Here is an 11,126-nt window from a genome sequence, read left to right as displayed (position 1 = left end):
TTCACTGGGTCCCGCTCATCTCCCTGCAGTTTGGGGGTGCAGTCGGGACGCCCCAGGGCCTGCAGAGCCAGGGATCCAACTGGTCACTGCCTCCAGATGCGTCTCTTGGGGGCTGCCTCACATTAACCAAACTTGTAAGAGAACGATATAAACCAGAAGGAATCTGCTGACTCAGGATGAGAGTGAGCCCTCATGGGACAAAATAGTATGTCCCTCCAGAGACACGGCCTTCCTGGCCCCAGATTCTGGAAAACTGGGGGTTCCTTGGTTGCTGATGCCTGTAGTCATAACCCTGGAGGGGATCTGGGAGGCCCCTCGCCTGCTGCCCTGCGTTCTGAAGAGCCCGGGTCGGCCCACCCTCCCATACCCTTGCTTACTTTGCCTTCCACAGAAGAGCTGTTCTCCCGAGGGCACTCCTGCCCCCCAAAAGGGGACGTGGTAATACCTGGAGACATTTTTGCTTGTCACAACCGAGGGGAGGCGCTACTGACATCTGGTTGGTGGGAGCGGGGAAGCTGCTCAGGGCCCTGCAGAGCACAGGATGCCTGGTGGCAAAGGACCCGGCCAAGGATGGAGCTCCAGGTTAGCCCCAGAGTCAGGTGATGGGCGGGGGAGACGCACGGGCAGGACAGAGAAGAGTAGAGCTGTCGGCGAGGGGGAGGCCAGGCAGCTCTGCGGAAACCCAGACACTTGACAGGAGGCCTTTGGAGGCTGAGGAAGCCTGGCGGCACCGCGGGGCTGGGCCAGGTCCCCTGAAAGTGGGACAGAGGCAGGCGGGACACGTGATTGGCTAGGAGTCTCCACAGCCCCACCCTCAAAGGAAACAGGAGGGTGCCCGACGCCACTGAAGCTAAACCAGGGGGCCACACACAGGCCAGCAAGGAGCGGGTGAGGGACAGACTGAGAAGGGGAACTGGGAGAGGCGAGCCCCCAGCCACCTCTGTGCATCGTGGGCCACATGTCCAAAACAGAACTTGGCTTGTGGCCATTGCCCCATCTCAGAAAGCGGGCCACCAGTCACCAAACCAGCTTGACCGCGAGTCATCGTGCCCCACATTCCAGTGAACAGCGGGTGTTCCCGCTGTTTGGTCCCCAACACGGGCCTACCCAGCCCACTCTCTATCTAAACCACCTGTCTCCTCCTGCCTCCCTGTGGTCCCAAACTCATCTTAAAATGCACATCCGGGGGTGCCTGGGTGCTTCAGTCGGTTAAGTGTCTGCCTTCGGCTCAGGTCATGATCTCAGGATCCTGGGATTGAGCCCATGTTGGGCTCCCTGCTCAGTGGGGAGTCTGCTTCTCCCTCTCCCTCTGATCCTCCTCCCTGCCTGTGCTCTCTCTCTCTCTCTATCAAATAAATAAATAAAAATCTTAAAAAAAAAAAAAAAAGCACATCAGATCTCACTCCCCTACTCAGAACCTTCAGTGGCTCCTGGTGCACTTAAAATCCAGGCTCCTAATCATGCCTTCAAGACTGCTCGCCCACCTTGTTGCATTCTCCCTTGGCTCACCACACTCTCAGCTTGCCTGGTCTCTTCCAAACCCTTGGCAATGCTCATGCCTCAGGACCTTGGCACATGCTCTTCCTTCTGCTTTGAAGACTCTTCCCTCTAGCTTTTGTGCGACTAGCTTGCCCTACTCTCTTCCTCCCTCTCCTCTGAAGTCACTGCCTTAGCGAGCCCTCCTTGGACCACGAAGCCCGTGTGTGCTCCCTCCAAGCTCTTACCCGGGCTGTGGTGGGGGTGTGTTGCCAGTTTGGTCTCTGCTCTCTCCCACACACTAGAATGGGAGCTCCACTGAGTCAGGGAGCTATCCTGTTCCCAGTACTGGCCCTGGGCCTGGCATTAGTCAGGCAGAGGGGAGCAGCGGGGGATTCCTACAGAACCTGCAGGGCTAGAAGCCTGCAGCGTGGGGTGAGTGAGGCCGCTGCAGCAGATGGCCGCACTAATCCTCGGCAGGAATGGGCGGCTCCAGGCTGGCTTCTGCCCGTTTCCCAGCTCTCATCCTGTCTCACCACACGGTCACGGAGTCCTTCACTTGTCCCTGATCATGCAGCTTCTCTCCTGCCTGGCACCCGCCCTGGAACCAAATGTTGGGATTCTTGGGCTTGGGCTCCCCTCCCTCCGCCCTGGGCATCCCTGCAGCCCGGGGCTCCCTGGCTGGGCGTGGGTCCTGCCTTACTGTCCTCGTGCTGTCCACCTGGCTGGGCTCAGGGCGAGCGTGGGCAAACCAGCCCCTGGACGTCCATCCTGCTGGATTAGTTCACAGGAGCCTATTCCGGCTGTCTGCTTTTCCTAACAAGGAGTGACGCTTACTTCTCTCTTTCTGGGGTTGTAAGAACAGGACTAAAAAAGAGACTTCGGATGCACATCAGGAGGAATTCCATGGTAAGGTTTGGGAAATTTTGTAACAGCCACTCCTCAGGCCCTAGAGTTTGGGAACAATTTTGGTGGTAGGGCAGTTTAGAGGGGCGTTTGAGACACCCCAAAAAAGAAGAGAATTTGTTCTCAGCTAGCTCGCCAGCGACTGACGGCCGTCCAGCAGAAACACCGCGAGGGAAGAAAGGCGGTACTGACGACGCTTTGGGTGCAACTTTTCGATTGCATCTACAGCCAGCGGCCGAGAACTCGGGGGCGGACTGCGGGGGCCCTGCACCGCCCCGGGCGGAGCAAAGCTGGCGGCCGCCCCGCCCCGCCCCGCCCCGCGCCGCCCCGCCCCGCCCCGCGCCGCCCCGCCCCGCCCCACGCCGCCCCGCCCCGCCCCGCGCCGCGCCACGCCACGCCAAGGAGGCGGCGGTCCTCCGGCGCCCAGAGCGTCCCGGAAGTGCGCGCAGGCGGGCCGGGGCGGGGCGCGGGCGCACTTCCGGCCGGCGCGCGGGCGGCCGCCTCCCGCTCGGAAGGTGAGTGGGCGCCGGGCGGCGGCGGCGGCTGCTGCGGGGATGCGCGGCCCGCCCGCGCTCACGCGTCGTCCCCGCGGGCCCCGCCCTGGCCTCACCCCGCGCCGCCGTGACCTCGGCCGGGGGGCGCGGGTGGGCGCCCCGGGGCGCAGAGGAGGCCTCCGCGGCGTGGCGGGCCGCAGCGGGCGCACCGGCCCCCGGCGAGCGCAGGGTCCGTGTGCGGGGCGCCTCCCCACGCGCCCGGAACCGCGGGGACGGAGCCGGCGCTGTGCCCACTTTACAGGTGGAACACGGAGGCTCAGAGAAGTCCGCGGCCGGGGGCGTGAGCGCCGGACCTCGGCCGGGCAGGCTGCGCCCTGCCGCCCAGCGCCCCGAGATCGGGCCGTTCCCCGCGGGGCTCAGGCTCCAGGCCGGGAGGAGAGGGGGCGGGAAGGTCTGCTCCTGGCCGCGGCGTCTCCGTCCCCTTCGCCTGCCGCCGTTTGCAGCAGTGTGGGCGTGGAGCCTGCGCTCGGATCTCGTGCCGGTGGCCCGGTGGGCGGCCGTGTGCGCGCGCTCCCTGTGCGAACCAGGGTGGGGGAATGTGCCCCTTCCCCGATAAGTCCCGGGCAGCGAACCGAGTAACTTGAGCTGAGACTTAGGAGGTTCAGGGCCCGCACCCAGACGTCATGACTGCAGCCCCACCCTGCGTCCAGTTGTGTCCACTTCCCGAGTGTCCGTGACCCTTCCCATCATTAGGGAATGCGGTGTGCCGAGATGGCCCAGGCGCTGGCGAGGAGCCCTGTGGAGGCTGCCTCCCCACCTTGAAGCAGATACTGTTTGCAACCATTGCTTAATGTACTCTAACTTTTGTCCTTCCTGCGTCCTCTTCTTCACACCCTGATGAGGAATCCCGCTTCACCACAGTGTAAAAGAAAAATCCTTCTCACACTGCATCAAACCATTCTTGCAAACCAAATTAAAGCCAGGTACCTTCGACCCCAGAGGAGGCTCAGAGCACTGGGCCGCTCATACGGCTTCCGGCCCGCAGCTTCCGGGGCTCTGCAGGGTCAGAGGAGGCGGTTTTCCTCTCAGGAATTGTCTTGTTAAGATTTAATCTAGCACGTTCATGCTCCAGCAGGCATAGTGCGGTTTCTCACCCTTCTCCAGGGCCAGCAGCCCCAGCTGTGCTGCGGGAGGTTCTTCAGGGAGATCCCACCTGCTTTAGGATCTGGGTTGGGAGAACGTTCCAGACCAGACCGTTGCTCAGATGAGCACTTGGACTTGGTCCCTGTGGGTGTGCTGGTGCTTTCCACGTGGCGGAATAAACATACCAGGGGCCCAGCTGCTCTCACCCCAAGCCCCACACGGCCCCCCCGGCGAAGGAGCCCCCAGCTCCCCTGTGGCTGACCGGCACCTGGCATTGCCCCCGCCCTCCACTCATCCCTCTGACCCCCCTCATCCTGCCATGGTTTTCATTTCCCCAGGTCCCAGGTGTGCATACCTTCAGCAGGCCTTGGGGAAGATGGCGACCCTGGGGGACGGTCAGGAGCCCCCTCGTGTCCCGTCCCCTGGCAATCTTGCGTCACCAGGGACACCTGGAACCCACCACCGCGAGGCCCGGCTTCACCTCCACGGTCATCAACACGGTACTCACCCTGCGCTCCCTCCGCCTCCCTGCACCGTTCGCCTGGCCCGCACCACCGGAACTGCAGGCTGGAAACAGGGCGGCTCCCTGGGTGCTGGGGCTCCTGCACCCTCACACTTGGGTCGGGACGGGGCAGCCGTGGTTGAGGCCGGAGACCAAGGCTTGTGAGCAATGGCTCCCCACAGTCCCCTGGGACTGTGTTTGGGGGTTGGGGAAGAGCAGCCTCAGTGGTAGGGCCCTGTGTCCTCCCATCTCCCTTTATGAGCCTTTGCTCCCACCCCAGGAAAACAGCATCCAGAGTTCTGGGCAGGCTGGTTTGGGTTGGGGCCCCCCGGGACCTGCAGGGGTGGAGCTTCCAGGCTGTCCCAGCCTCCGGGCAGGGTCTCAGGATGTCAAAGGCATGGCAGTAGCCCGTGACTGGCGGGGCGCCAGGGGCGGAGAGGTGTCTAAGCCCATGGCATGTGGTGCCCCTGGGTCTTGCTCACACTCAGCCATCAGGAAGTCGCAGGGGCTCTGTCCATGCCCCACGTGCCCCAGGAGGCCTGGCCTCGCTCCTCACAGCTGAGGACACAGATGAGCTGATGACCACCAGGTCAAGGGCCTGGGTGTGTTTCATCTCACCTGTGTCCTAAAGAGCTGGCCCTGGGCTCGGGGTGGGGCTCGCTCTGCATCCGGGGCTCTCACTCTTGGCGAGCCCCGGCATTACAGGGAGTGATGTGATGATGGCTGAGATGCGCCCGCTCTGTGCCGAGGGCTCTGTGCGGGCTGTCTTGAAGCCCAGTGGCCACATTAACAATGAGACAGTGAGGCCCACAGAGGTCACACACAGCTAGGGAACATGGGATTCACCCCCCAGTTCAGTCCAGGATTGGAACGGGAGCGGCTCCTAGCCGTGCCCTGTGCTGCGCCTGGCTGGGGGATCTCTCCCGGCCCCATGCCTGTCGCCATGGAGACCAGGCTGGGGGCATGGGGGGGTGTGGAGCTGGGTGCTGCCGGGAAGGAGAACATGCTCCGTAGGCCTTCGCTGGTACATCTGCCTCTCCCTGCAGGGTGGTTTGAGGGCCTCCCCCAGGGCCCCCCACCCCCTGTGTCCGTGCCCCCTGTCCCCATGCAGTCAGGATTCCGGGGCCCACTCTCCACCTCCAGTTTCTCATGCCACCTCTCAAAACAGCCTGGCAAGGTAGGGCCTCCTGTCGCCATGTTTCTGACGGGGACATGGAAGCCCAGACGTGAGCCAGTGGAAGCCAGTAGGATTTAGAACACATCAGTGTGACTCAAGCCCGCCTCACCCCACTGGGCCCAGCAAGCTGGGGCTCGTGGCTTCTAACTGGCAGGACGTAGGACTGGGGAGGGGCTGTCCCCGAAGACATGCAGACCCAGCCAGTTCTGCTGGATGAGAAGACTGGTGCCCAAGATGGAGGTCCTCCTGCCCAGGCAGAGTGGGGTTGCCCCTGATCCAGCAAGAGCCTGGAAGGCCGGGCTGGGTCCCCTGAGCCACAGCCAAGTGCGCTCAAGTGCCCAGGGGCCTTGCCCAGTGAGAGGGAGTGTGGGCTGCAGCCAGCAGCTTCAGCACGCTCTGTACTATTCAGAAACGGGGCGGGGGGGGGGGGGGGGGGAGGCTGCCTGCAAGGAAAACAACCAAGGTTGATCCTAAAGAAGAGAGGGGCGGGGCCTCCAGCAGGCTCTGAAGGAGGAGGCGTGGCTGGAGGGTGATGGGGCCCAGGGAGGTCCAAGGGGCCAGAGGGAGGAGAGGGGTTGCCTTCGTCCCCTCCTCGCGGAGAGCAGCCCAGCAGAGAGAGCTGGGCCCCATGACCAAGCTGCTGTCCAGGGCAGAGGCTGCCCCTCACGGTCGACCTCATTTCCTTTGCTGGTGACTTCCTCAGTGCCCTGGGGGCCACACATGCCCTCAGAGGAAAGACCCCAGCATCTCAGGAACCTACCCAGGGCCCTCCAGCCAGTGATGCCAGGACTTCTGGAGCCCCAGCCTCTCAACCCCCAGACCAGAGTGGGTGGGGTCCGCCCTGCAAAACCTGGGGTCCCTCATGCCCGCCCCAGGGCTGGATCCCACCAGTCTCCCACATCACCTCACACAAGAGCCAGTTCCTAAATCTCTGGCTGGGCACAATGCTGGAGGGGGGCAGAGGGCGTCCTTGAGCGGGGAGCCATCTGTCCGCTAGAGCGGGTGAAGGGAGCAGCATGGGCACAGGGCACTCGGCCTGGTGCCTGGGGGTGGGGTGGGCATGAAACTGGTGCAAAGAGCTGGCGGCCACTCCTCCCCGAGCCTCCAGAGCAGGGAGTTGGGCGGGTGGGGTGTGGAACAGGGCAGAGACGCTGGGAGCCAGGGCTGTGCTGGGCTGGCCAAGGGGCCTGGCACAAGGCTGTGCCTGCCAAACCACAGGCTTCCAGAACTCGTTCTGGAAGGTATGGTCTGGAGCCCTGCGGCAGGAGGGGCAGTCTGTGGGCAGGAGCAGGGGACGAGAAGGACGTGCAGCCCCGGGTACCAGCTGCCCAGAGGTGGGGAGGAGCCGTGTGGCCAGGGTGGCGCTACCCCCCAGCCAGGGGCAGGCCTTCCAGATAGGGTGCCTGGCCTCGGCACCTGAGACCTGAACTCTGGCTCTCCCCCGCCCCGACTCTCTTCTCCCCGTGTCCACGTCCAAGCATGGACTTTCTGTGCCATTTTACAAACAAGGAGCGTCCCTTCCAGCCAGAAAAGTTCCCCCTGCCCTCCTGGCCCCGAACGCCTTCCCCTGTGGCGTCCATGAGAGCCCAGGCCTGGGGCCTCCACTGAGCAGAGCAGGTGCCGTGTCACGGCCTCCCTGGAGGTGCCCGGGGTCGGGGGACACAGCCCAGCCAGGGCTCCGGCCTTCAGAGGTGGTGGTGAGCGGCTGGAGGGCTGGGGGAGGGGACTGTGAAGGTTGCAGCCCAGAAAGGCCCGTGTCCCCAGAACTGCCCCCCACTCCAGAGCAGCCAGGCAGTGCCTAGGGCCCCTCACTCTCCGGGAAGGAGTGTCACGTGGCTGCGCCCGTCTCCCTTTGTGGCTCCTGGGGAGCACCGGCCCCACGGGACCCCCAGGAGGGCAAGGAGGTGTGTGGTGTGAGGAGCAGTGGCATTCTACAGGCAGCTGGGCGAGGCCTGGGCTAGGTTGGAGAGGAGGGGGAGACGAGCCCCCCATCCCCCTGTGCCCCCAGACCCCTCTGGCTGCAGCCCTGAGGCGCTCTCCCGGCCACTGCAGGAGGAGCAGCTGTCCGACCTGGATCTCCAAGATGTGGAGGAGGTCCAGATTGGCAGAGACACCTGCTGGCCAGGTGAGTGAGCGGAACCCCCATCCGGTCCCTGCCCGAGTGCACGTACCCATGGTTGCCACGTGCCGGGCTCTCTGCAGCGCCCACCGCTTCGGGCACCACGCTCCCAGCACGCTGCATCTCACTTGTCCCTGCCTCAGTGCTCACTTCTGTCCTCGATGGCCCGGACCCCCTCCCTGAGCCCCAGAGCTGTAGCCAGTCAGCATCTCCCACTCAGCAGCAGTCCGCCACCAGGCCAGCAGCCAGGGAGTCATCCTGGTCCCCTCCTCCCCACGGTGTAGTGCCGTGGGCCTCCACTAGTGCCCTAAATTAAGCTCTGGTCCCCATCCCCTTCTCCCCACAGCCTGGCTGGGGCCCCACTAATTCCGGCCCTCAGCCCCTTGCCACATCCCCCGCCCCATGGAAGCCCTTGGGATGCCCCCGTGGGGTCTCTGTCCCCCCTTCCTGGGACGTCCTGGAGGTGTCAGGAGCTTCCCAGGGGGGCAGGCCCGGAGACAGTTGCCACCTAGACTCCATCCGGTTCCTGGCAGTGCCGCGGGGGGGCGGCCACATCCCCGCCAGGAGCCTGGGCAGCACCCGACGCAGGGGGCTCTGCCACTGGGCTCAGGGGCTAAATCTAGGGGCGTTGTCCCCCAGGTCTGCCCTCCCCCTGGCCCCCAGCACTGCCGCGCTCGGTGCTGGCGCTATCAGCTAGATGGGCAGAGCCGGGTCCGGCGGAGGGGGAGGCGAGGCCGGGGTGGGTGCCACCTGCCCCTCCACGTCTCCTTTCAGACTCGGAGGCAGAGCCGGGGCAGGCTCCGTCGTCTCCCCACCCCCGCCATCCCGAAGACGAGGTGCACCCGGCCGGGGGGGCACTGAGGACCCTCCTGAGGAGCCTTCCCCGCAGACCCAGGTGCGGGGACCGCTTTGGGCAGGAGTCCGGCTTGGAGCGGCCCACGGGCCAGCTGGCGGGGACGGCGCCCTGCCCCCAGAAGACGGGCCCGTGGCGCCTGACGCTGCTGCCGCAGGGAGCCCCTGGGCCGGCGGGGGAGCCCGAGCGGGCCGGCGAGCCGGAGGGCGGCCGGGGGTCGGGGCCCGGGGCGCGGCAGGGGGGCCCGCGGGGCGGGAAGCCGCAGCGCTGTGAGGCGTGCGGCAAGAGCTTCAGGTACAGGTCGCTGCTGCTCAAGCACCAGCGCATCCACACGGGCGAGAAGCCGTACGCGTGCCACGAGTGCGGGAAGCGCTTCCGCGGCTGGTCGGGCTTCATCCAGCACCACCGCATCCACACGGGCGAGAAGCCGTACGAGTGCGCGCAGTGCGGCCGCGCCTTCAGCCACAGCTCGCACTTCACGCAGCACCTGCGCGTGCACAACGGCGAGAAGCCGTACGAGTGCGGCGAGTGCGGCCAGGCCTTCAGCCAGAGCTCCAACCTCGTGCGGCACCAGCGGCTGCACACGGGCGAGAAGCCCTACGCCTGCAGCCAGTGCGGCAAGGCCTTCATCTGGAGCTCCGTGCTCATCGAGCACCAGCGCATCCACACCGGCGAGAAGCCCTACGAGTGCGGCCAGTGCGGGAAGGCCTTCCGCGGCCGCTCCCACTTCTTCCGCCACCTGCGGACCCACACGGGCGAGAAGCCCTTCGCCTGCGGCGCGTGCGGCAAGGCCTTCGGCCAGAGCTCCCAGCTCATCCAGCACCAGAGGGTCCACTACCGGGAGTAGCGGGCGGGAGGGACCGGGGGAGGTTCCGGGGAGAGGGCTCCTGCCTCCCCCTCTTCCTGATCCGCGCAGCGAGCCCCGCACGCCCAGTGGCCCAAATAAATTCTTTTTAACGGATGGAAATGGGAGTCGCTCCTGCCTGTCTCTGCAGAGGCGAGGCTGGCGTTTGGTCTCGGGGGGCCACTGCCGCGGGCCTGACGCCTGGAGGCCTCCTCACTGAGCCTGGACCCATAGCTGCGTGTTTGCAGGTGTCGGGAGCCCAAGCGGCGCAGGTGAGGTCAGGGGGTGGCTGCCCGAGGCAAGGTGCCTCCTGTCCGTTACCCTGAGCCGTATGCGAAGAGGCCCAGGCTTCGCAGCTGCCTCCAGCCCGGGGAAGAGGGGGGCCCAGGACGTTCGCCCCCTTACAGGCCTAGACCTCTGCGGCTGTGGCCAGGCCTTGGCTTTGGCCTTCCTCAGACCTGTCCTGTAGCTCGCAGACTTCCAGCCCGAGGTACAGGAAAGAGCTCAGCTGGGTGGGGAAGCAGGCGCCTTCCCTGCCCCACCTGCTCCCTCCGGAACACTTCGGGACCCCACCCCCACCCCACATTGAGGAGCTGCCCGGCCCCTCCCTTGGCTGCAGCTCCGAGCCTCACTTCCCCAGTTCCAAGCCCGACGGCATGTAGCTGGGCGGCCTCACCTCTCCGGGCCACACTCCCAGGGCTCCGTGGCCACCAAGCACTTTGGACTCCCTCGCCATGCGCGCCCCCCCCCCACCCCGCTCAGGGAGAGCAGCTGTAGGGGAGAGGAGTAGAAGTCAGGCAGTCTCTGGACATCAGCTTCGGGGCTCAGGGCACCTCCTCAGTCGCCTCTGCTGGTGCGCTGTGGCCTGAAAGAGGAGGGAAAGCCGCCTTCTCCCAACTCTTGTCTCCCCCTAACACCGCGGGGGTAATGTGGGGCCTCGGCGCTCCAGCAGCCTGCACGCACAGCCCCCGGGGCTTCACGGGGAGGGGGGCGGCAGCTGTGCGCTGGAGGGTCTCCTGCCACCTCTGCGCGGAGGCTGCACTCGGATGCCAGCACCGAGACCGGACCTGGCAGGCGGCCCCCAAGAGCAGAGCCTGGAGGTCCTCCACACCGCCCCAGACTGTCCCACAGACCCCTGTGCCCCACGCACGTGTCTACAAGGACTGGGTGGGGCGGGGCCTGCACTGGTCCGACCAGGCCTTTTTCTTCTGTTCAGCCCTTCAACTGACTGAAGGAGAGGGCGGCCCGTTTCACTCAGTCTGCTAATTGAAATGTTCATCTCATCCAGAAACGGCTGCAGACAAACCCAGAATAGTGTTTGACCAAATAGCTAAGCACCCCATGGCTTAGTCAAGTTGACACATACAATTAACCACCACAAGGGTAAGAATTGTACTTCTGCCATAGGGTTGGCCTAATTCCCCCTGCTGCACATGTGCTCACACACGCAGAGGACCCGCAGAGCGCAGGCCAGAGCCGGAGGTTAGCAAGTAGCAGTTCCGAACCCACGCGGCCTACCATCCGGAAAATAATTACACCCTTCCCCATGATAATGTATTACGTTTGTGCTTTCCTGTCTCATCCACTCAGTAAACCTTTTTTTTTTTTTTTT

The 11,126-nt window shown here is 64.8% G+C and overlaps 1 protein-coding gene across 3 annotated transcripts; it reads left to right on the top strand.

The window, feature by feature from the left end:
* Positions 1–2,845: 2,845 nt before the first annotated feature.
* On the top strand, positions 2,846–9,637 carry GLI4 (GLI family zinc finger 4). 3 transcript variants are annotated; one of them, XM_036105728.2, is made up of 4 exons: positions 2,846–2,897; positions 4,358–4,519; positions 7,707–7,823; positions 8,592–9,637. In XM_036105728.2, the coding sequence occupies exons 2-4, from the start codon at positions 4,396–4,398 to the stop codon at positions 9,515–9,517; spliced, it is 1,167 nt and encodes a 388-aa protein (XP_035961621.1). In that variant the 5' UTR covers positions 2,846–2,897; positions 4,358–4,395; the 3' UTR covers positions 9,518–9,637. The 3 variants fall into 3 exon arrangements, with proteins under 3 accessions (XP_035961621.1, XP_035961622.2, XP_077928037.1); XM_036105729.2 differs by lacking the exon at positions 2,846–2,897 and adding an exon at positions 2,904–3,177; XM_078071911.1 differs by lacking the exon at positions 2,846–2,897 and adding an exon at positions 3,184–3,859.
* Positions 9,638–11,126: the final 1,489 nt, after the last annotated feature.

The sequence above is a fragment of the Halichoerus grypus genome, chromosome 5 (assembly GCF_964656455.1).
Source record: "Halichoerus grypus chromosome 5, mHalGry1.hap1.1, whole genome shotgun sequence".
Lineage (NCBI taxonomy): Eukaryota > Metazoa > Chordata > Mammalia > Carnivora > Phocidae > Halichoerus > Halichoerus grypus.
This window is presented reverse-complemented; position numbering and strand designations above follow the sequence as displayed.